This window comes from Amyelois transitella, chromosome 5 (assembly GCF_032362555.1).
Source record: "Amyelois transitella isolate CPQ chromosome 5, ilAmyTran1.1, whole genome shotgun sequence".
NCBI lineage: Eukaryota > Metazoa > Arthropoda > Insecta > Lepidoptera > Pyralidae > Amyelois > Amyelois transitella.
Window position 1 is genome coordinate 7,504,662 of NC_083508.1, and position 20,642 is coordinate 7,525,303.

Sequence of the window (20,642 nt, forward strand, 5' to 3'; positions counted from 1 at the left end):
GTTATGAAACCGACGAAATTGCAAAGACTGCCAGTATTAAAGAAAACCTTTTTGTTGGTATATTTAGCTTTTTATTTATCAGGTTTTAAAATAATGATTTTTTGAAAAGTTTTGAAACGTCGTGTATTTCTTATTAAGATTTACTTTTTGACTAACATGATTGTAAACTTTTTACTAAGATACAATTTTTTTTACAAACAAAAGTCATTGTGAATTCGTGTCGTGAATTCAAATTAGTAAATTTTAGAGCCTGCTAAATAGTAACGACATAAGACCAAATACAAACCAATTATTGTGTCGATTGAGCGAAGTTTGTTTTCGTATCAATCTCGAAATGATAATACAACTTTACGTGATAGACAATACATATAGACTTGTTTACACAACGTAACTTCATTAAGTATAACCTACCTACGTCGTCACAATTCTGTGGAACTAAGGCTAATATCGTCAATGCTAATAATATTAAATATATCTTTACTAACTGTCATCTGATTTTATTTTTCTTCCTCGTTGGTTAAATAACACGTAAGATTAATGATTTCATTATCGTTATTATATATCGAGAGTTATGAATGTGGATGAAGCGAAGGAAGTATGCAGAGATCGTGGCAAGTGGAAAGAGGTAGTCTCTGCCTACCCCACCGGGAAAGAGGCGTGATTTTATGATTCCGGGGTTATATTACATTTGTGATTTAAAACCATTAGTTTCATACCTTTTTATTGTCAGATACGCAATACAGAACGGAAAGTTAATTTCCTTTTATTAATGACACTCGGAGCCAATAATTTTACGCCTGGCTGCGTTTTCGCTTTGTAATGACAAAAAATTTAAAAATATATACGAGTATTTTTATTATCAAGAAGTAATACATATTAACGTTGTAAATATAAAAAAAAATCCTACAGTTAAATATATTATGGTACAAAAAGTCAAAAGCTATCTTCCTACATAGATGAAAAAAATCTGGTTGTTGTAAATAAGTGCAAAATATTTAAATTGACACTTTTGTGACGTTTTTTTTTGTTAACTACTCTTAAACCAAGTGATACAACTTCGAAGATAATATTCTCACAATAAACATAAACTTAAATTGAGCAACTATTAGTAAAGGTGTCGGAAACGCATAATAATTAACTAACAATTAAACGGTTTCCCTTTCATTGAGGCGGACAAAGGGGCAGCAACAATCAGCCCTCACCTCCTGTCAGTCAATACCACCTCCGATGCCGCTTTGTTCGCTCAGAAACGATGCAAATACAATAAAGGTGGTTACTAATTGAAGGCTTCCGGAAATCTTTAAATTAACTCAGATTTATAGGTGTAAAATGATTGAGTTTTAAAGTTTGTTACGTTTTCCATATAACTTTGTATGACTTGTTTAATTTGTAAAAACGCTTCTTCAAATACACCACTAAACGTGTTCTCATATGAATAAATATGTATCCTCATAAGTTTTCATTTCTTCTTGTGTTTGTCATTCTTTTTATTTTAACCTCTTGCAAAATGCACATTCGTAGACATAAGTTTTCGCATGACAAAACTTCCCTCGCAACACTGGGCGAGTATGAGAATTGTTAAATTGTGAAGTCGTTCGAAAACTCTTATATTTTTTTATTTTGTTTCTCTACGTCGGGAAAGTAAATGAATATTTTTTTATAAATTAAACAAAATTGAAGCAAATTGTAAAATTCATTGAAGCCATTTTCAATTCCGAACGTATTAATAAGAATGGAAAACTAGTCTTCCGTGAGTTTCGTCACGTGCTCGTAATGCGCACGTTCCATTTCGGGTCGCCGATTGGAGCGGAAAGCTGACATATGCAGGAGTCGTCAAGTAGAACTAGAACGGCCTATAATTCTTTCTTTATCGGAACGTGATAAAGTCTCGGCAGCAGGCCGCTAAGGCAGTGAAGTAGAAACGCGCTGATGCAAACTCGGCGCCTCAGCCACTCGACCGCAGGCGTAACCTGAAACCGCAGCCACTACTGACCTACAGTGTACGAGTATATCCAATCAATTCCAGTGCACGACGTTTTTAGATTCGGCGGTTATTCTCTGTCTATTTGCGGAGAGTGTATCGATCGAGGCAGTTTGAATTCACGACTTAATAGAAATAGTTCACTGTACTTGATACTTGACATTGTTTCAAAATAGCTGACTGCAGAAATAAATACGGAATCCTGTATTAATGTTTTTTTGTAAGTTATATTTTTCATTTTTTTTTTAGTGGAAAATAATTCAACCCTGCAAAATTCTTTGATGTTTAACATGCACTTTTACATCATTCATTTTATGTAGGTATAAAATATAATACGTAAAAGTTATACTAAGTACATGCAACTTTTAAAATTAAATTAGTTTTGAACGTACAAGTATGCACTCAGAAGCTGCACACTCACCGTTCCTCCTAGAACCGATATATTGAAATTATCTTTATTTCCTTAGCGCAAAGTAGAATACTGAGCAGTGTCACAAATGAAACAGACCGATTTCCAGTAAGATCTTAACCCGACACGTATCCGACGAGTCTTGTTCACCTTGAATAGAATGCAGTTTCCTTTGTAAGTGTCTCTCTCAAAATAAATTTTTATTTATATTTCGCTTTATTCTAGCTGTGGCTATTCTCTAGCTGTAGCTGTAGCTATTCTCTTATCTAGCTGTGGTCCCGTGCCCGAATTAAAAACGTGAAACACAGGTTATCTTACTACCATGTGACTTTTTTGAGTGAATAAAAATCAGACTTCGCCAAACCGTGGATCGTAGCCATAGGCCAAACTGAATTTGAACCTGTGCCACATAAGTTATGACGCATCCTTATTAAAATTTTTGTCATTCTAAAATAACCTACATGACAGTCTTAAGGATTTTATATCGATAGCAGATTTCATACTAATCTTTTCTCGTTATATTTAGTAAATTGGGCAATTTTGATCATATTTCCCATCTTCCGAAATTCAAAATACAAAGACGGTATTTTATGTAAGTAATAATGTTACGCCGGCGTAGCACATCGTAGCACCTGCTACGAGATTTTGGAACAAATTCTTTTAGGTATATATTAGCAAAGTTTATATTGCATTTTCTGTATTCAAAATTGAATGTTGTTAGAAAATATATGTCAATTCATTTTTATTTTGTAAAATTACCAAATTTTATGGTTTGGTTAACATGTCATTTCGCGTTACTCTAGCGAAGAAATTCTGGTAAATTCCAATTCTTCGGTTGCGTTGTGCTGGTTAAAACAAGCTGTGGGTTGTTTTAATGGTTGTCCATGGTTAATATCACACCAATATTCCGTCATGTTGTTTTTATTAGTCTGGCTATCGTATGGCTGTAAATACGAAGGGACGAAATCCGTCCTCCACATAACGCAAGATTTACGTTTATTGTGTACTCGGAACAATTGCTTGTTTGTCTCCCATTTGTCATGTGGTTCCCCGGAATGGCCTCACTCGGGTACAACCGTCTTTCTGAATGCATATTTGCATCTAGATAGCAGAAATATCGTAAAATATAAATAGGTTTCGTCCGCAGCAAAGGCGCGCGCTATGGTAACCCCATATTATGTGCATGAGACTGTGACATGTTGCATTCGTTTCTATAACTAATAAACTCAAAATGGGTAGAGTTTGAAGTTCTCGCCATCTTTCAGTCGGTAATAAGTATTTTTATTTTTTATAAGCAAGCAAATAATGATCTACATATATCTAGCGATTATCATTACTGACTTACCTAATCCAGATTCGTTGTCATTGGCGGACCCCGGGCTCTTTAAAAGTGAGGACGCAACCGAGACGCATTTTTGTGTGTGTTTCGGCAACTCTGTCCCATGACAATGATACCTCGAAAATTAGGACGTAAATGTCACTACAACAGACAAATCAAAGATAGTATTCAACCCCCGTATCATAGCACGCGCGTCGCTGTTTTTATCGCGCGAAAAACTATCGCTGTCCCGTTTCACGACATAATATAAGCGATAGTTTTTCGCGCGATAAAATGGCGTCGCGCGTGCCATGCTACGGGAGCATGTTTTTCTTATCGATATTTACAAAGTGATCGGAATGATCCCAGGCGTGATGTGAAATATAAAAAACTGAAAGGAAATTTAAAAGATTTTCTCTTATTACAGTGGTGTTATTGTGTCTACAAGCCTTGGAATATCGCGCGTTCAATCACGTTGGAACCATAAAAACATGTTGGGAAAAGTGCGCTCCAGTTTATCACAACGGACGACGCACGGAATTACATAGTCACGCTTATCTCGTCTTTGTGATGTTCGCATAAAGAAATTTACACAATGGAAGGGCGAATTCGTAGTCCAAGAATCGAATGATAGAAAACAAGTTTTACATCTGAATCTTTGTACTTAAATTTGTTAAAGGTCGTTTTTAAAAGCGCGTGTGATTGCCGGCTCTTTAGAACAGAATCACTCAATATCTTTCCCATGGATGGCGTAAAAGGCGACTTAGAGATAGGTTTATAAACATGAGATTTCTCTTGTAGACGATGCTCTAGCAACCTGTCACTATTTGAATTCCAATTCCATCATAAAACCATACAGTTGAACGCGACCTTTTAGTTTTTCAAGACTGTTGAATCTGTCTACTCCGCAAAGGCTATAAACGTGACCATATTAATGTATGTATCTATCGTATCGTGTGACCATATATCTATCGTATGTTAACATCCGATGAAAGACAACATTTCAGGAAACAATTTGACTTGACATTGTTTACATAGGTGTTAATTTTTAATGGTTACACAGTGCGGTTCCTGTTTTCATAGCGTAATTAGTCCAAATAAAGGTTTGTTATTTTTCATAACTGCCCTATTAATTAAGCGCCAAATAGCTAAGCTGGCATGAAGGCGGGGCGGGGAGGGATCCTTCTACCGCTGCGCTCATTGTCTATTGAACTGAATTCGTATTAGAATTTAAAGAAAATTAAACATCAAAATGCTTTTGTCTAGTGAGGTCATTTAATTACTTTATACTCAATGAACAAAAATAAAAAAAGTCTAATTTAGCCTCTGGCTGAATCCCAAATCGTTAGAAAAAAAAAGTAAAACAATTTTGTGTAACAAAGGCAGTTTTGTGTATTTGTCTGTCTTGATACGAGTATAGGTATCTATCTGAAATAGAATATAAACATGCCTTTTAATAAAATTTAGCTTTGATCTTTATATTTCTTCTGACATTAACATCCCATTGGCGTTAGTCTCAGTTGTAGTAGTAGGTACACCCTCGAGAGGGTTCACCTATAACTTGCTGCGGAATGGATAAATCCAGTTATTAAACGGAGCAACTTCCCGTTTGGCCTCATTGGCCCATTAACAAAGGACTATTACTCAGTTTAGATTATGGTTACACAGTCAGTTATTTTGTGTTTTGTATTTCTCTCCTCATAAATAAGGGGTCAAAACTTGAGACAGGTTTTTATTGAGATTGTCAGTGATGTATTAGTTAGACAGATTTCATTTTATGGAGGACGGAGTCGCGGGTAACAGCTAATTATAAAATAAGTTATATTTAGCATAGACAAATAACAATCGTGAAGTTTTAGAGTTCAAGATGTAAGAACGGAACTATCATAAACAAGATGTAGGTATTACAATTAAAATATTTTTCGAAATAAAGTTACTAGAAATTGTAAACAGAAGTTGTTTTTTATTTTTCTATGGAATAAATTACTTAATTAAAGTAATCCTGTTTAATAAAAAAAATACCTACCTACCTAATCCAAGCTTTTAGTTCTCATTTTTAATTTAGCTTTAGAGCTCAGCTTTTAATGCAGCGCGCTATGCAGGTTCCGGAATATATTAAACTAATAAGATACTTTATGATAGTGAACCAAAGAACGGAGGCTTGTTATAAAAGAAAAACACAACATCATCTGGCTCAAACAAAATGGGATTAGAGTGAAAAACTACTAAAGTATTATTATCTTTAGACACGTTATACGTATGAAGGATGAGGTAACATAAAGCGTATAAAATGGGTGATATTTATTTTGTTACAACGTCACGTTCCCTGGCTATTCTTTCTCACCCGCCGCTTAATCTCAATTGAGCTTTGGGAGTATTTTATTCCAACTCTGTTATATGATATATGTAACTGGTCGAGACCAACCGAGATATCTCGTAATAAAAAAGTATATTGCTGTATCTTGTAATGCGTAACAACAAAACATTTTATTGTTGTACCTATATCTAGCGTCAGTGCTTTATTTGTAGTAAAAAAATATTAATATATATACTAAATAAGATTTGTATTTTCTTGGAAATAATGATTAGAAATAATTGCATTTTAGGATGTAAGAAGGATAGATATGTAGATGATTGCTTGGAAATTGAATTAATCTATCTATCGACCAACTGCCTACTCAGAATAGAAGTGATCTTTCTGTCCTTAAAAGGGATCTTGGAGTGCTATTTAAATGCAGATCGTTTCAAAGGCTTCCTAGTGTTCCAATAACGAATTTATAGAATATTAACAAAATAACCATCTCGAATACAAAAATGTTATGCAATTATTACAAAATATTAACCGTGTGGTACCTGGAACTTTAAAATAGGACCACTTCATATCTTTCCCATGGATGTCTTATAGTAGGCGACTAAGAGAAAAGCTAATAAATTTGAGATTCTTCTTGTAAGATGATGGGCTAGCAATCTGTCATTTTTTTAATTCCATCATTAAGCCATACAGCTGAGCGTGGCCTTTCAATATTTTCAAGAATGTGGGCTACGTCTACCCCGCAAAGGATAAAGACGTGAATATACATATGTATGGCGAATGTATGTATTTTAAAAAAGGATCTTATGCAGAGAACAAACAAAAAGAAAGATGAACCGATACCCAAAAAAAGTATTGTTACTTACTAATAATACCAAAATAAAATAGCAGAAGATCTTTTTACTTTTAATATTGAGTTTTTGAATATTGAAAACCAATTAGTTTCAAACAAAAAAAAACTGATTCTTTTAATATATGATTATTTTTCAGCGGGGTGCTTAAAAAAGTAGTATTTTCCTTCTATATTACAATACTGAGGCGATCCTTCTGTACTCAGAATATTTTATGGTAAAGCTGAGCCAAGTCCCCGCTCCGTCGGGACCGTTTAAACATACTTAACCTAAAATCTGTAATCGATACAGGCTTGTGACCTAACGGCGTGCCTAGTTCACTAAACTGTTTGTGTGGTTACTCAATTCAGCCAGGATATAGTTAAAATATATGTAGGTATATTGTCACGTACTTTCTGGTACTTTAAACCACTTTTCTTTTCCATACATATCTTAAATGCGATTTCAGTATTCTCTTAGAATACTGTCTAGCACAAAAAAATAACATGACATCAACCTCACTAACCCACTGTGTGTCTGACTGATATATAACCTAAGTGGCGGGTTGATAGGAATTAAATGTTTTATTTGTTATTAACTAAAAGAATAAAAGTAACACTTTACATACCGCGTATAATGTAGTGTAGTGTAGAATGACTTATTATTTATATACGAGTAACTAATAAAAACTGGTAGTAGGTGATCCTATGTTTTCTGTTATTACTTTTTGATTTAACTCATAATCAATGTAATCTTCACTTAATTATAAACCCCACCCAAACACTCTATCGTCAATAGTCTCATTTATATTTATTTTAATATAGGTGACACCACCAGTGAGCGCGAACTAAATACAACATCGCACATTATATCCTCCATTAATTGTTCTCTAATGTCGAGCTTTACGACTTCATTGAATAAATAAACCGGTTTGAGAATTGATTAATCGGTCCATTTCCAGCGTTCAACTGTATAGTTTTTCGATTTATTGAATGTTGAACGGACGTTTAGCAATGTGTAATACGATTTCGATTCAAGTTTGTTGAAATGAACCTGCCAGCTAGCTGTTAGTGATTTGAATACAAGCGCAAGCACAAGTAGTGGGAGTACAAAAATTTAAATCACAGATGATTACTTTGTTAGTCCTTCTTGATTAATTTCATAATAGATTAGTTTCAATGGTATTTTTCAATGCTGAAAGGATATCACATTTCCGGCATTGAAAAAATATCATTCAAAGAAATAAGAAACGAAATCAAAATGATTAGCTTTCTTTGATTGGCTTAGAAGTGCTTGTTCTTATTTTGACCAACCTTTATTAACTTATTATATTGTTGTTCAGTCCGGTTTCTACTGAAGATGTTATTAACTCGAGAAGAAACCGAAAAAAATGAAGAATTTATCTTTTATCTGTATTTTCTTTATTTTGGATCTGGCGGCGGTAAACGAGCCTTGATCATGCAACAGCAGGTGTTCCGCCGTAAATGTTATGTTTCGATTTGCTCGTTGATGTTTCAATAAAACTGACGCCCGCGCAGTAATCACCTAATTCACGTCAGCCTATAGCTATTTTCTTTTTACTTTTTTTCTCTAAGTACCAATCCAATATTTACTTTCTGAAAAAAATAGGATAATAAATGTCACTTCCGGGTAAAGTTACATTAAGCTCTTTAAGTTTGTTGGAAAATTCTCGAAAACACTTTCAACAAACCGAATTATTTTCAAATGTACTTAGTTCTTTATTTTTTATTTTGATATATATCTAATGGTGATAACATAAGATATATATATATATATATATATATAAACAAAAATACAATTAAGTATAGTTTACCTACATGACTGTGGTAAATAACTAAATTATTTTTTCTTAAAACATAAATAACATTTACGCAAATGTTCATGTATTTAAGATATTTCAAATAAGTTTCTCAACTTTTATTACATAATGCAGATTTATCTGTAATATCGTAATTTTTATTCGTTTAAAGTTGATATTTTGGCTAACTTACTTATGTTTTAGACTATACCATCTCATTTCCTAAGTATGGAACGAGCCCTACCTCAAACCTCTCATTGTAGCTCTTCAATGTTGAATCGATTATTTTATTTACACATATAATCCTGCAATATCCAAACAACTGGTATCTACGCCTCTTAAAAATGCTATAATTTTTTTTATTACAGAATATTTTTTTCTAATTGCTTAAGGCTCTTTTCAGTTGCAATAAGCCTGCCACCTGCTCAATTCGCCTTACCTAGAATTATCCCCATACGACTACACATCATTATTCCCCAAAGATTCTCATGATTCAATATTAACTGCACCTGGTTCAACAAATAAAATATAGTCAGTAACAATATTTCAAGATATCGCCGCAATCTATCTGAGAACCCGCCGGGAATGAAATGGAGGTCAGCGGGAGGCTTTTACGCCAACTCAGTCGCCGGCTATTGTTACATAGTATTACACAGATACTTCGCAATTATTTTGCTATCACGTCTATAAATTACATAGGAAGTTATCTTATCAATGCATGGTTTATTATTGTTTACCTAGGCAAGAAAAATATATCAGAACGAATTTTCCACGCGTTTTTGTACTCGTGAAATCGGAAAAAATGGCAAACCTCACTCTTACAATAAAACTGTGAAAATCGCATTATATTATTTCTTTTGTACTGCGCCTCATTGTAACTAGTAAAATATGATAAGCTAGAATAGTACTCTAACTTCTTATAGTTATAAGAACTAATAACTACAGAGCTTGATCTATGTGGTCTAGGTAGATCTCATAATGCACTACAGGCTATTGTTTCTCGATTTCCAGGGTTATATGTAAGTCAGAATGGGGTACAAGCACCACCATAAATGATTCCAAAGGGTTAGATAGATAAAGATTACAAATCCAACCAGTGAGCTTAATGTTTACCAAGATTTTGTTTTCCTAAAATATTTTCAAATTGTCATTAAAAATATAAATAGAAAGATATAAACATTTTGGTTCTTTATCAGCTACTTAATAAAAATTCATCGTACCATAAACTTCTAGTGGTAATAAAAATAATTGTAACTCGTAGCATTAAACATCTTGACCTTCAAACATAATTCGTTAAACACTTCAGCTGGAATATATTTCAGTGACGTGACCTTCATATCTCAATTGTTATATTACACGGACTTGTAAGAACCTAAAGTATGTAAATCGGATTACAATTTGTAATATTTATTGTCAGAATAGAAGATTTTAAACAGTAGACTGCGTGGCGGGCGCAGAAAGCCGTTCAAAGCACGTCGAATGAAATGAACCAACAATTCCATGAACACTGGACATGAATAGCGATGACTAAAATATTCGCGATGTTCTCTCAAGTTTTTATAACAATTAAAGCGTGCAAATTTGATTATTTTATTACTTATTTGTGAATTTTTCGTACGTAAACTTGTAGGTCATAATCCAATTTCTGTATTTCAAGAGTTCAATTAGCAGATTGAACTCTTGAAATACAGCATTTTTAGTAAACAAATAAAAGCAATATATTGTCAACTTGTACTAGCTTTTAGGGGATAACTTTGCATGTAAATAACACAAAATATATGTTATTTCGTTTAATATTTAATTTCTTAATAAAACATTTTTACCTAGGCATAACACAATTCACAGGACTTCAAAATTTGATTAATAGTTAAATACTTTTGAAAAATTCCTTTTTTAACGTTTGTTATACAATATTATTATCTATACACAATATCTATACCTATAATAAAACAGTTAAAAATATTTTGTCTGTACATTTAGTATTTTTGACTGAAATGGATAGAGGGACACTTAGAATGAATAATAGAAAGCAAAAATATATTTTTTAATTTCTTGTCTGTCTGTCTGTATATATGATCACGATTATCTCCGAAAGTACTGAACCGATCTACTTAAAACTTTCACCAATTGCTTTGTTTTAACTCAGAAGAACATTTAAAGTTTGTTTTATCAAAATCGGTACACTAAAAAAAAGTTATCGACATTTCAATGAACTCAAGGCATGAGTTTGCCTGCAAATAAATTACGAAATTTAAAATTCAAAGTCATTTATTATTGTACGACAGCATACAGTATATTGTACACACCTATAACATATAAATATAAGTGAAAATCAGTTTGATAACATTCTGGTTTAGCCGCACATAACATGCGTAATTCTCACGTAAAAAGATTTTTGGTTTGTTAGTCTACTTTAGAACCGTGTGGTTCCCGGCACCAATAAAAAAAGAATAGGACCACTCCATCTCTTTCCCATGGATGTCGTAAAAGGCGACTAAGGGATAGGCTTACAAACTTGGGATTCTTCTTTAGGCGATGGGCGAGCAACCTATCACTATTTGTATCTCAATTCTATCATTAAGTCAAATAGCTGAACGTGGCCATACAGTCTTTTCAAGCCTGTTGGCTCTGTCTACCCCGCAAGGGATATAGACGGCCTCGATGGTCCAGTGGTTGGCGCGTAAGACTGTGAAGTTGGCGGTGCAAGTTGGAGCCCCGATAACAACAATTTTTTTTGGTTTTGTTTAGTATTTTATTTAAACAAACTGATAATCAAAATACTACATATAATAAAACGGTAAAAATATTTTGTATGTACATTTAATGGTTTGACTGAAACGGATAGAGAATTTTTTTTTTACATTTTTTGTCTGTCTGTCTGTATCTGACTGTATGATCAAGATTCAACTCGAAGTTTACGCGTACGAAGTCGCGGGCAACAGCTAGTACACAATATAACGATGTTTTTATACAATGTTATTTTCACACGTTTTGTGAATACGTTATACTCATGCGAAAAAAATTATTGGTCTGTTAAAATGAATTAAAACACGTTTACCCACGCATCCAGCGATATACGCTTCAGCAGTTTGTATGAATTTAGTGTACAAAATAAACTGGCCAAACAAAAAGTCTAAAAATTAAAAATGTTTGATTAGGTTTACGTTTAGTTTTGAAAGACATGCGGACAAAAATCTAAACATCCGTCATGTATGGCGTCATAAATAAAAATAACTTATTAAGATGATTTCATTGACTTTAAATTTTAGTTGTAATTTTACCAACCAGCGTAATTTATAATTTGCCTTGAAATAATGATTAAAATAAGGGTTAAGTTTTTCTTATTGGAGTACAAACTCCAAAAATAATTCACACACCCGCGAGCTATCAAAATTATATGAACCAATACAATAACTTTTCACATATACAAGTACCTACCGTAATCCTCTCAAAGCAAAATATAGATTATAAAAAATAAATAGATACTTTGATGTGTTTTCAATCAGGGCTGAGTCACGGTTCACAGTTGCTACTCTCATGGGCGGGCAATTTATCTGGATGAGTAAATAGACAGTATGCGAGCCGCTTTTAAATGACTTCTCATCAAGCGCCGACAGTCTCAATAGCCGATAGAAGAAATATGTTTTGACTGATGATGTGAAGAAACATATACGTTGCAATTCTGTGTAAAGATCGAATTTATGTAACAAATAGGAAAGTTTCAGGTTTAGATTTAAGCTACGATAAAAAAAATAATTAAAACAATATACTTTTAAAATGTCATAAGAAGTTCATTTGTAATAGTTGTATTATTAATATAACTTCCCTCAATATTGAAAACAGGTTTCGGAAACCGAATTCGGTTTGAACGTCTTACTTTCCACCGTAAAGCATCCAATTTTTAGGAATAAATCTATCTGAAAGGAAAAAGTATTGGGAAGGCTCGACACGTAACGACGTCGGTTAAGAAACATCTTTGAAAAGTGAAAAGATTAACTGAAGCATGTAAGTGATACATTTTCAGTCGGCTGCTGCCATGAAACATTTTGTGAATTTTCGATGCACATTTTAATAACATGATTTCATCATGATGTATTTATCAAATTATAGGGAGAAAAATGTGACCGTATGTATGGTTAAACGTAAACGCAAAATTCTGTGTCTCTCACAAAAGAAGAAAAAAAATATAAAAGAAATTGAACACTTCAGTAACGTTAACCCTCTACAGAAGTCGCAAATAACCATAGCACATAATTATGAGGATTATTGTACAAAGGCAATATAATTTCATCTTCAGTCACTATGTATATACGATATTGAGATATGATACCACTTTTATGGAAACCACTTGACCTATATAATGTAGCGAAGGGTAGTTATATTCTAAATCTTGACAACTTATGTTTGAAGTCACTCAAATTAGGTATACATACATATATATTGTTCACGTATCAAGATCGTTATTTTTTATTTCTCCCAAAATTTCATGAAGCGCTCGCCTGTCAGCCGGGTGACAAATTACACAATATCATAGCAGTTTCAGTACATTATGAAGCATTGAAATATGAATGTCTAGATATTGGCTAAACATACCTACATTTAACGACTGTTTGCTACGTCATATTTTTTATATGAATATTAATTCTGAGTCAAAGGTAAATCAATTGAACATACATATGTACATATTGATATAAGGAATTTATAATAATGTGTTATTTAAGTAAATCAAAAGGATTACATGTATTATTATTCTTTTGTATTCTGTCAAGTAAAATATCTACTCAACCCCTTAAAAAAATATTTTTACTTTAGATTAAACTGCCTAACTAAAATAATGAATAGGCTTATAAACTTGGGATTCTTCTTTTAGGCGACAGACTAGGAATCTATCACTATTTGAATCTCAATCGTATCATTAAGCCTAACATCAGACTTTTTAAGACTGTTGGCTCTGTCTACCCCGCAAGGGATATAGACGTGATTATATGTATGTATGAATGTCTTTTCGAGGTCATTTCTAAATTCTTCTTCCCTTCCAAATGTCGGAACCCAAAAGTGTAACACTGATGTGTGGCGTAATAAATATTGTGGGTACGGTAAAAACTCGGAGAAGTGCCCGCAGGGAGCGCCGTGATAAATGTACATCGAATCTGAGTGGATGTGTACGAGGCGATTGGGAGGCGGTGTGAATACTGGAGAGGGTGACGTCAAACATGAATACCTTGACAACTCCAGGTATGTGTCACGAAACATATCGTGCGTGACATCATGAATTTACAACATATTTCGTTACAACTTCGCGAAATTAGAGCCGAATTATTACTGTATAATTTTATCTTTGGGAGTTTATCGAAGAACTTGAGCGTAATACTTTTTATTGGTTTTACTTTGAGATAAGCTTTCCGTTAGTTTTGGCTGAATAGAAAAGGATATTAGAATGCTGAGAAAATAGGACAACCGAGCTTTAAAGAGCGAACAGTTCAGAAAACAATCAGTTTAAGCTATGATGAAAGAGCGACAGAATGGCATAGAGGTGAAATAAGGTTTCTCTAAGGCTATAGATATAAGTTTGATACCTATATTAGATAATGGCAAGTAACTTAAAGAGCTTAAAGTATTGTAAAGCTATATAAAGTATGAACTAATATATATAAGTTTTTACGGATATATTCTTAATTTTGTTGTTGTTTTTGATTCTGTTGTTCAGCCAGTTAGCAGACAAATAAAATGAAGAAAAAATAAAATAAAAAAACTAAAGAACTGTATAACAAACATTTCTTTTCCGTAGGTAAGAATAGAAATGAAATAGTCTCTACTCACTCAGATCCCTGAAGTTTCAGCTTAAGTCCAATAGTTTCCGTTATTTAGATAATTACTAGTCAAGAATGAGCGAGAGATCTACCCCGATACTATCGCGTAGTCCGTAGGCGCCTTCAGGCCTATTTGTATACAACATTGTATATTCTTTATATACATTTAGTTACATAACCAGTTTACGTAATGCTTTGTTTGCTTGTTTCAGATTGTAACGCAAGCAATAATTTAACATAAAGATGGTGGACCGAGCCTTTTATTTCTTCCAAAAATATAATGCGAGTAGTAAGTATTTTACTCTACCTTTAGTTATTGAAATATTTTTGAGTACGGCACGTTTAATTTGTAAAAACCCTTGAAAACAAGTAAATAACACAAAGGAGTCTTAAAAGGAGCAAAAGTTATGTATGAATATGTCCTCAATTCACTCGATAATGAATGGGAAGGAGAAATACCGCCATCGATAGGGTGTGAATTCATTGATGCGGAAATAATGACAACCTTATTATATGGATTATCTTTCTATAGTTTCATTCCTTATTGTATTTGTATAATTACACTACAAATTACAGCCGTGTGGTTCCCAATACATTCACTTCAAAAGGTGGTAAAGGAATTAGTGCTTTTATCTATCACAGCAACCGTTATTAAAGCTGGCTTAGGTTTCCAGGGTTTACAGGGTCACATGGGTTAGATTGGAGTCGCTTCTGTGGATTTTCTGCTTCTTTACTCCTGGATAATGGGCATGATCATGCGTGAATTCGGGCTCCTTCTCAAGTAGAAAGCATCTAGAGCAAACGCAAGGCCATTAATGATAATTGTGCACCTCACAAAAACTTGGAGGCATTTTTTATGAAGATGTGACTTATCTATATTAATTCTGCTAGTAGCAGGCGTGGAGTCACGGTGAGGGGGCATGGAGGGCGCGGACGGCGACGAGCTCTTTGACTGGGAGGTGTACCTGCCCGCTTTCAATGCCAGCGGGAACGGCTCGTGGGAACACAACGCCTCCACGCCGCTCAACGCCACGCTACACGCGTCCGCGCCCTTCGACTCGCCCGCTGCGCTTGTCCGCGCCGCAATCAAAGCTGTGGTCCTCGGCTTACTCATACTCGCTACTGTAGTCGGTAATTACTTTTTTTTCTATAGCACTTAAGTACACTAAAAAGTGTGTGAGTGGGCTCAAGAAATGGTACGCTGTTACAGAAAGCAAACGCGCAAGAAGCTCCCTCGATCGGTGGATGGGGGTGGTAACCTTTTTTTTTTTTTTTGTTATCGAACGGGAAATCCTTTTTACGGACAACCCCCCGGGTCTTCACCTATCTAAAAATTTCAAATAACAAACTGAATGACAAGTCAACATACAGCCTTATCTGTCTATGTCGTTCGAAGAAAACAGCCAGTAGAATTATGCTCTTAAATTATATTTTTCCTGTAAAAACAAAATTCTCGTGCTCACCAAGTCTTTTTAAAGCCGATTTTTGGTGACTTTAGATAACGTGAAATCCCTGATGTTCCGAGCGCGCCGCCCATAAGTTGATTGAAGACTTAATATCTCGAATAAAAAACACTACATAAAATACATATTTTTGGTCAGTTGCGTTGAAATGTAGTCTGGTATTGATTGCGGCCTATCACAATGCGACAGAATAAAAGCTACCGCATCCTATCAGTGAGAGTAAATTAATGTTATCTGTGTCGCGTACCGGATTGCTGACATCGCTTTTTGTCATTTATTTTTTTCATTTAGGTTACGCCAAGTAACAAAATATATAAATAAAAAATATATATACCTATATATACCTAAGTATAAAATATATACCTAAATGAGACTGAAAATTATTTATTAGTGTATCACAGGTATGATCTTATACATAATATGAACCTAGGTATTTTTTTATTAAAATCTGATTGTTGAATTACTTCGACCATTATGTATACTTCCATAATCATGAAAGTCTTATTTTATGAAATCGTCAAAACGCTCAATTCGAATACTAATTCCAAGCAAATAGGTATGTAAATTTATTCCGTATTTATAGAAGTGCCGGAATACTGGAACGGAATGCGAAGGTCGAAATTAGTTTCACAACTTTTTAAAACTCTATACGAAATGATTGGGTCATTTTCAAAGTTTTCGCGAAACGCGAATAAATATATTTGGTATGTTTTCAGAAGTTGTAAAACTTTGTTCCGACGTTTTTCTTCTCTTCAATAAGGTTCTCCCATTATAATAATGGCAAAAGCTATTCAAATTTTCAAAATATTTAAGCAAAATATGCATCGACATGAATAATTCATTAGAAAATTTACGAAGAGTTTCCGGAGTTAGATACTACGAAAACTTTTAACAAAAAATATATCATTTTCAACATAAAATAGTACCTACTATGGCAAATAAACGGTAAAATAACGGTGTTGTATGATAACAGGTTACCGTAGCCTTTAAGCAGGCGGGACCATTTGCAAATTAGGACCTAAGAATAATTTTCCCAAATTCGTAACAAATGGAATAGATTTTTAATAACATGTACAAAATAAATTATAAAACAAATTTTTATGTTTCAGGAAATGTATTTGTGATAGCAGCGATACTCCTAGAGCGGCATCTTCGCAGCGCAGCCAATCAGCTGATCTTGTCCCTGGCGGTGGCGGACCTCCTGGTGGCTTGCCTGGTGATGCCTTTGGGGGCCGTGTACGAGGTGGCCCAGCGCTGGACGCTGGGGCCCGAGCTGTGCGACATGTGGACGTCGGGCGACGTGCTGTGCTGCACGGCCTCAATACTACACCTCGTCGCTATTGCACTTGATAGGTATGTTTTAAAACTAATCGAAAATTTTGCACATAAGTATGAAAGTAACTGGTCTTATATTGTTTAGTATTAAGCTTCAGCATATTCAGTGTCTGTCTTATTTGTTATTGTTTTTTAATGATTCCTTTTCACAATATTCGATATATTGTTTCAGGTACCGTGCTGTGACTAATATAGACTATATACACGCGAGAACAGCCCGTCGCGTTGGTTTAATGATAGCTTGCGTGTGGATAGTGAGCTTTTTGGTTTGTATCGCGCCGTTACTGGGATGGAAAGACCCCGACTGGAATCGCCGAGTTTCCGAGGACTTACGGTGTGTCGTAAGCCAGGACGTCGGATATCAAATATTCGCTACGGCGTCCTCATTCTATGTGCCCGTGCTAGTGATATTAATACTGTACTGGAGGATATACCAAACTGCCAGAAAAAGAATACGTCGGCGAAGAGGGGCAACTGCACGGAGTGGCGTCGGACCGCCACCCGTGCCGTCGGGCGGAGCGCTGGTCGCAGCCGGCGGCAGCGGAGGCATCGCGGCCGCTGTCGTCGCCGTTATAGGTCGCCCACTGCCGACTATTTCAGAGACGACAACGACAGGATTCACCAACGTGTCGTCTAATAACACGAGTCCAGAAAAGCAATCGTGCGTCAACGGTTTGGAAGCGGACCCCCCGACTACCGGTTACGGAGCCGTGGCGGCCGCCTACTACCCTACTTTAGTGCGTCGCAAACCCAAAGAAGCTGCTGATTCGAAAAGAGAGAGAAAAGCGGCAAAAACATTGGCAATAATAACCGGCGCGTTTGTTGCGTGCTGGCTTCCATTCTTCGTACTAGCCATCCTGGTGCCGACGTGCGACTGCGAGGTGAGCCCGGTGCTGACGTCGTTGTCTCTGTGGCTGGGCTACTTCAACTCCGCCCTGAACCCCGTCATCTACACGGTGTTCAGCCCGGAGTTCCGACATGCGTTCCAGCGCCTGCTGTGCGGGCGGCGCTCGCGTCGCCGTCGCGCGCCTCCGTAGCCCACTTCCCCTCCTTAACCCTTGCCCGACTGACCTTCTCTAGCTCGATACATTATGTTACCTTGTTACATTTTTCAGAGATATATTTACACCCCTTTATTTTTTGTACGTAATGAATGTGAATACGAATACCTGTCTAGTAAATAACTTTAAAAATTCTCATTATTAACTGGAGTTTTATTTAACATTCCAATCGTAAACGTAGAATGAGACTTTATTACACAATAAACATTATGACAAATCTTTGCAAACTAAACTTCTTGATATCTACCAACCACAATCATACAGTTACTAGAATGATAAGGAAAGACTCATATATTGGGATTTGGCTTAAGGCCTATTGTGGTGGTTGTCTGTTTTATAATTTAAGATCATCATCATCTTTGTGGCGTTTGATTGGCCTACCTTTGAGAATATCCAGAAGTGGGTGGGTTTCAAGAGTGGGTGAATTTCATCTGATCTCCGTGAACCTGTAAACAGCAATCTAGCCCGACCTTTATAATGATTGTTGCACTAAGTGAAAAATCATAATATTCCAAGCTGGGTAATTTCTATTAGTCTGTTTTTGCAGACACCTGCATGCGGACATTGCGGCACACGGCACAATATGGTCATATTCCCAGAAATCCGAATGATATAAGATATTCAGATTTCCTACTGTGGTAATATTATAGGTCCCTAGTTTCAAAAGCAAGCATGCTACAACATGGTCGTCACCCAGGTGTGCAGCTGACGATGCGGTCTGAAGGCGACCTAAAACTAAATCCATTACAAACTCGTACGTATACCCAGCGGATCGAACATTAGTAAATCAAAAGTTCAATTTAGGGTTCTTAATGACTCACTTTGAAAGTAGGTCAATTCCTCTTATTCTCATCTAAACTAATGACTTAATGCTTTATAAAGTTTAAGAGATTGATCCGTTTTGGCGTAGAATTGATGATTATTCTTTCATTTATTTTTATGTAAAATAAGCTTGACAAAAAATGACCTGAATGGCAAGGTAAAAGAAGATCTCACTGAAATCCACTGGAAGATCTACTTATCCCCAGGCTAGCCATAGAAGCAGAACTTGCGAAAACTATTCCCCTTATCATCATAATGTATGGTTTTCATCAGCTAATAATAAAAATTGCTGTATGAAGACATATAGAACATATACCTATGGAACAATTCGTAATTTATACGATGTGTGTGTGATATTTATTTAATTTTTTGAATGCATGAAAAGTCCATCAACGTATCGGTAGGTGAAATCTACGCTTTTACCGTGAAAAACATTTCCATTAAACATTTTAAGGTAATAAAATGTTTTACAATTTTGCCAAACAGTTTCAATTTGAACTGCGACTCGACAACCTATAGATTGTCCACTTTATGTTGACCGTAAACCATGTCTTAACGGCGGAACGTTAGTATATTTAATGTGCCATTATACTCTGCTTGCTTTTATACTCGTGCCCGAGGGCATAATGTTTATATTGCTGTCTCTGGGCAGATAAGTTTACATCCACCATCCATTTTTATTTAGTACTAGCTGATGGCCAAAACTTCGTTTGCATGGCTAAACCATTTCTATAAGGTGAAAACTAACAAGTTTAGCACGCGAACGAAGTCATGGACAGCTAGCCTTTATATAATAAATAAACCTTTACTTGTACCCATGGAATTACTTATATTTAGTAGTAAAAAAACACAACCCTTTCCGGGCCTTGCAACCGAGTCGAGAGTTCTAAATACTCATAGGTATTAAAATATTCATGTCCACGATTCCTTCTTGTCGTTCTATTTTGAGCTCTAATACATAAATTATAAAAACTTAATAAAATGACTACTCAATTTTTTAAAATTATATTTATTTAGTAAAGAGTGGCAATAAGTTAAACGCTTATGAAGTGTTTTTTTTAATTTATTTATTAATTTTAAAACTGGTAAGCAAATTAAACTGGAGTGGGGCAATGTTCGGTGAATTCGCTTTTGTTTTGTTAGCTCTTAATCCAAGTCAAATGGTCTCCTTTAAAGTGGCTTTAGTTAGTCAACCGACAACCCGGCTTTACGAAATGTCTTGTTGGCCACTATAAATCTACATACTGGACAAGTTTTGATAATATATCTTCGCAAAATTGTTTTGTCTCTATTTATTTTGTCGCAAAACCGCTGACAGACGATAAATAACTTAGGATGACGTACTGCCGACTCAGTCGACTTAATTAGGTCATCCAGCTGGAATATTCGATTCGGTAACCAGATCTTACGTAGGAATGTAATCGAGGATATATATCACTAACTTGCATTTAAGAAAAGGTAATGTTAATTTGGTTTGGTCATG

The 20,642-nt window shown here is 35.1% G+C and overlaps 1 protein-coding gene across 5 annotated transcripts in view; it reads left to right on the forward strand.

Annotated features, from left to right (window-relative positions):
* The window catches only part of LOC106131809 (5-hydroxytryptamine receptor), a 55,364-nt gene extending 36,917 nt beyond the window's left edge, over window positions 1-18,447 (forward strand). For 3 of the 5 annotated variants that reach the window (XM_060954950.1, XM_013331021.2, XM_060954949.1), the window contains exons 2-5: window positions 14,691-14,767; window positions 15,370-15,609; window positions 17,051-17,294; window positions 17,449-18,447. In XM_060954950.1, the coding sequence (XP_060810933.1) occupies window positions 15,399-15,609; window positions 17,051-17,294; window positions 17,449-18,313 (1,320 nt within the window). In that variant the 5' untranslated portion in view covers window positions 14,691-14,767; window positions 15,370-15,398 and the 3' untranslated portion in view covers window positions 18,314-18,447. The remainder of the gene's footprint in view (window positions 1-14,690; window positions 14,768-15,369; window positions 15,610-17,050; window positions 17,295-17,448) is intronic. The other 2 variants (XM_060954952.1, XM_060954951.1) reach the window with 1 other exon arrangement.
* Window positions 18,448-20,642: the final 2,195 nt, after the last annotated feature.